We start from the raw sequence: 5,476 nt of genomic DNA, 5'->3' as shown, positions 1-5,476 counted from the left end.
AAAAAAAAAAGCTATGAATGCTGTGGTGTTCTAGCTCCATGTTCTAATTACTGCTACAGTTACTCCAAGGTTCTTAGTGGAAACAGAAGTTATTTTAAACAGGGACAGTACCTAAAAAAGGAACTTCATTTCCAGCTTCAGACTGTTAAGTCATTCTGTGTACTTCCCTCTGTGCCCCAGCACATGGTACTTCTCATTTGCCTGGAATTGTAGTTATTTTTTCCAAAGAAAATGTGGAACTTGGCAAATTCTGATGTGAAATACTGTCATGTATATCATATACATGCATATCTAGCACTAGATATTTAATAGCGTGAAAATAACACACCTATGTTGTTAATGCTGGCAAAACAGGAAGAGAAAAATCTAACACTGTTGCTCACCTTGCTGGTGAACTTCAACTGCCATTCCTGCATCTTTTTGTGTACTGTGGTTTTCTGTTGCGGTTAGCAAATGTGTGCTCAGTGTCACTTCCAGTGCCCTCAGTTCTTGAGAAGTAATTGGATTGCTTCTCCTGTTCAGGGCAGGCTCTTGTCCTGTGTCAGGCATGCATATTGTGACTTCCTTCTATCTGTAACTTTTCTTATTTATTTCAGAAATGAGGGTTCATTAACATCAACTTTAAGAACACTTCTATTCTTCACAGCTCTAATGATCACATTGCCTGTCGGGCTGTATTTTTCATCGAAGGCTTATATATTTGAAGGTAATTCCATCTCTACCAATTAGCATTACTGTTGCCAAAACAGGAAAATTTTCCTTTCCTCTTTAGAATGTTTATTTATACAAACTAAAAGCTCTGTTATATAACTTGTATACATATTCTGTGCATCTTTCCCTGCATTGTGGTCTGCAGTTTAACATTCACTGTTGTTACACAGTGGTTTATATTGTATACAGGTGCAGTATTCCCCTTACCTCAATTGTATCTTAACAGCACACTTCCTCAGAGCTCTATCAGGATTATCAGGGATGGGCTTCCTGCAGTTGTTGCCAATTAAATGTGCGTTCAAGACAGAGTAATGTTATTCAGTGGTATTTTTCTGCATTTTAAATCACACCTGCATTTTATATAAACATCAACTGTTTAAGTCAGCTGCTTTTAAGAGCAGTTTGTCAGTTTATAACTAAGTTGGAAGGTCTTCCAGGATGCTTCTCTTTTTGTGCTTACTGCTGTATGTAGTTCTCAAGGCTGAGAAATTTGCTAAATTACTCTCAAATTTATTTGTAGTGTATTGAATTGATGTTCTTTTTGCCAAAGTGTAAACAGAGCCTTAACTTTGTTGTCATTTAATGGCAAAACTGTCAGCATGGATAAAATTGGACTTGTTAGGAAGGGTGTATTATTGGTGTGTGTGCACTTGTCTTTTTTTGTTATTTCTTGTTGAAGAAAAATGATGTTTTGTCTTCTGGTATTTGAATGCTTATTTCTTGTGAGAAGTACCATCTTAAGTGATGAGGAGTTGTTTTACAATCTAAGTTAAGAAGGTAGAAGTTCTATAAATGTAATTATTTTTCCACCAATTTTTCCTTTTACAGTGGCAAATAAACAGTGCAATTGTTTTCTCCCTCTATATTCCTGCCCTGCAAAGGTTTATACTTAGGAAAAAAGGATGATGAGGTTTATTTGATGCTGGAGAATAATAAAGAAAATGTGGGTGTTGTAGAACTCTGAATTGTGGATTGAAGCAGAGTGTTCAATCTTAAATGTTTTGTGGGGTTGCTTTATTCCAGAAATGCTTTCAAGATCTGTAATTATTGTAGTGCACAAATTCTTTCTGCGTATCTTTTTGAGCTCCATCTTGAGATATAGCAGTACATTGAACTTAGCTTTTTTTCCCCCCTGAAAATACCAATTTTCTGTTTCAGCATTCATAACTAATGTTCTTTCCTTCTTTTATCTTCTCAGGTACCTTAGGAATGTCCAACAGAGACAGCTATTTTTATGCTGCCATAGTTGCTGTAGTCACTGTTCACGTGGTGCTTGCTATGTTTGTTTATGTAGCATGGAGTGAAGGCAGTCGACAGTGGCGGGAAGGCAAGCAGGACTAAAATGAAAGCCATCATCATCTGATACCTACAGACTGTAAATATCATTTCTGCAAATGAAAAGCATTCTTCAAAATGTGTAATAGATGTATGCAAAGATCAGGCTGATATTTCAACCCTGTTCAGTTATGATAAGACCTGTGCTTGTCTTGGATGTGTAGCAGTATTTTCTGTAATGCTGATGGAAGTTGTATGTGGGGGTGATCAGCTTCTACTAGGTTGAGCTGAGGATGTACTCACATGAAATCAGAATGAAATACTTAAAAAACAAAACAAACAAAAAAACACTTAGCTATTTTTGCAAATCTTAGTATTTCTTCTGGCCTGCTCTGAGAATAACATTGGCCTGAAGCAAGCATTATGTTTTAAATTAACTAAATTGCTGTTTAAAAAGTAATATACATTACTTGCTGTCCAAACAAAATGGAAAAGATGAGATTTCTTTTCTGTGATTAGTCCAGATCTGCATTCTCTTATGCTAATTCATCAGGTTATTACAAGTATAGCTTACTTTGTTGGAAGAAGTGGAATAAAGGTATTGGCCCAAACTGGCAGCTCTTCATGGCAGTGTGCTAGGCTGAGGCTTTGTACCTGTAGCATCTGGAAGCTGTCAGAAAAAGCAGCAGATGATGTCTGAAAATCTCATTAAGGAGCATCCTCTGAAGTATTCTGATCTTCCTGTCAAAACCAAATGTTGCTTTCTGACTTCAGTAATTCATTTTTTCAGGACATCTCAGTTCAGTTACTCGTGTGGGATGAATAGGTTGTTTTAAGAGCAACACGAGGTAAATGTGTTTAGTGACCTTATCCTGCAGTTCCAGTTTGAGTCCAAAACATTAGGCAAGCTTTGTCTCCTGTGAGATGGAATTACTCCTTGGGGAGGCTGTGTAATTTAAAAATTAGAACTTGTTACTTAGGAAATTGTGGGATGCCTTCCTAATGTGGAATACCCACCTTTCCTCATCTTCAATTGTGATTTTTGTTACGGTATAAAACTTAATTTCTAACTTCCTTTTCTGTTGTTTTGAGAGCGTTTGTCTCCTTAGTGCAGTGCTTGTCTTTCAATTCTTCTACAGTTAAATCTCAGTGAAGCAAAAGAAATGACGGAGTGGCACAATTTATGTCCTTACTTCTCTGTATGTACTTGATAATTGCTGAAGGATGCAACTGCGTTGCCTGTGGTGAACTACAGCAGTAACGGCTATAACCTGCACTGATGAGCAGTGGAGGAACAAGTGAGATAGAAGGGAGAAAACAAGCTGTAGCCATCTGCAAACGTTGTCCTTTGTGAAGCAGAACACAGTGATCACGTTATGGAAACTTCGCTTCTCTTCATGTGTATGAAACTGTACACTGTGAAATGACACAGTATGTTGAGCTCTTTCTTCCTCAGCTGTGTCTGGACACATAGTACAGCCATGTGGCACTTCTGTGTTGTAGAATAACAGCCTAAATTTCATTTCTCTGTTGTGCTCATGTTAACAATCTGTTTAGTGTGTAGACAAAACTTCTCCCCTCAGTTCCAGCAGTGCACAGAACTTTTTCTAAAGCTATTTGCTTTTAAGTTATTGTACTTCAGGTCTTTCTGTTAATTTGAACTTTCGGTTTGTTGTGTTAGTTGAGTATTTTTTGAAGTGTTTTGCTTAATATAGGACTTGAAATGATTTTGTTGCTACTTGTCTTTTGTAAAACGTACCCATCAATGAAACAAAAACTAGGTATCCATGCCCTGCAGTGAGAGAAATGTGTTCCCAGAACTCATTCCTCTCCCCAGCCTGTGTGTGTGCAAACAAACACGCTGTGTGCTAGGACATAGATAAGCATTAGCAATGAAACCTACACAGGAGAGTAAGGCTAATACAAATCACTTTTACATTAACTGATTATGGATGAGGAAAGTTAACATCTCATAGCACTGAAATACAAATGTAGTTTGTACTATGGCACGTTGGGTCCCTGTTCTCCAGTGCGTGGAGCATGCACGTTGTAGAACAAGTACTTTACTTTAATAAGAAATTACTCTGCAAAACAAGGTGCACTAAATAAATGCGTGTGCTGAACGTTTTGAATAATATCTTTAACAATGCTCATGAATACTGCAGCTTACAAGTTGATCTTGTGGCATTATTCAGTAGCTGTGTTAATTTATAATGGTGTATGGATGCGAAAATGATTGCTGTGCTTTACTGCCTGGGTCTAGTGCTCTATCTGTTTTACTTCACACTTTACTTCTTAGATTCTAGATTAATTTCCTAGGAATAGTAAGGAAACAGCTTAACAAAAATCTAAGAAGCTTGACTTATGTATAGAAATCCTAATGTCTCAGCAGCTGGACGTAGGAAGATCTTATCTCTTTGAAGATAATTTTTTGATCAGAAATGTTCTCCCTGAGAAAAGAATTTGTGAGTTTTTGGATGGTACCAGTCAAATACCCCTGCGTTTTACCTTGCCAATGCTTGGAAGCTGAAACAAGCACTAAGGTAAGTGCTGCAATGTGAGCAGTCAAGTGCTGGAATTACACTGACTTGGGAGCTCAAAGAACAGAAACAATTCGTTTGGACAGTCTGCATGGAGTAGATACTCTGCTGGGAGCTGCGCTGTGCCTTACACTTGCCAAGATTATATTTCAAGAGCTTGATTGCAGTTTTTTTATTAAGCGTCTATATTCATACTTCCTCATGTCCTTGTTAGTGCCTAGGCTAACTTAACTGGCGAGTCACATTTTTATTGTGTAATAATCATTGTGATTGTTCTGTTGTTTAAATATTGATTACTCCACAACTGTGATCAGTTTCCATTTTGTTGCATTGCTTTTATTTTCTATAAAAGAACAATGTAAAATTTGTAATGATGTGGTACTTCTATAGTGATGCTCTAAGTTCATTATATTACTGAGAATGGATTTGAAACAACTGCTGTTAAAAAGACAAAACAGGGAGATGTGGCCTGTACAAGCCTTTCAGTACGTGAATGTTGTTTGTTTTTTTTTTTTTACTAGTGGTCCATTGTGTGTTTGTGTAGGTTTACTGTTAGTTTAGGTAAAACAAGTGATTGTAAGTGAATATTTTGAAACTGAGATTGTATCAGAAATTTAATGAAATGTTTCCTAAGGTTATAAATAGTAAGAATAATGGAGGGAGGTGGGGTGGAATTGAGGACTGGAAAATCAGTAGCTTCTCAAAATTAGTTTAATTTTCTTTGCTTTTTATTATTTCCCTTTGTGTGTGTGTGTGTGTGTGTGTGTGTGTGTGTGTCTGCAGAACACTGGTGGATATCCAGCCTGTCCAGTATGCTGACTTTGGTTTATGGTTAACAATATCTGATTTAATTCATCTGTGAACAGCTGGCTAAGAAGGTGGTGATGTTGATGATCACATTGTTAACAGGAATTGCTTGTCAGACTAACACACACACTTCAAGCTGTCTT

At 37.1% G+C, this 5,476-nt stretch overlaps 1 protein-coding gene across 1 annotated transcript; it reads left to right on the top strand.

Annotated features, from left to right (window-relative positions):
* The first annotated feature begins 19 nt into the window (after nucleotides 1-19).
* On the top strand, nucleotides 20-4,907 carry VMA21 (vacuolar ATPase assembly factor VMA21). The gene is made up of 2 exons (XM_010715507.3): nucleotides 20-706; nucleotides 1,910-4,907. The coding sequence occupies exons 1-2, from the start codon at nucleotides 454-456 to the stop codon at nucleotides 2,050-2,052; spliced, it is 396 nt and encodes a 131-aa protein (XP_010713809.1). The 5' UTR covers nucleotides 20-453; the 3' UTR covers nucleotides 2,053-4,907.
* The last annotated feature ends 569 nt before the right edge of the window (nucleotides 4,908-5,476 follow it).

The sequence above is a fragment of the Meleagris gallopavo genome, chromosome 9, assembly GCF_000146605.3.
Source record: "Meleagris gallopavo isolate NT-WF06-2002-E0010 breed Aviagen turkey brand Nicholas breeding stock chromosome 9, Turkey_5.1, whole genome shotgun sequence".
Classification (NCBI taxonomy): Eukaryota; Metazoa; Chordata; class Aves; order Galliformes; family Phasianidae; genus Meleagris; species Meleagris gallopavo.
The sequence above is the reverse complement of the archived record's forward strand: the minus strand, read 5'-3'. Positions and strand labels throughout refer to the sequence as shown.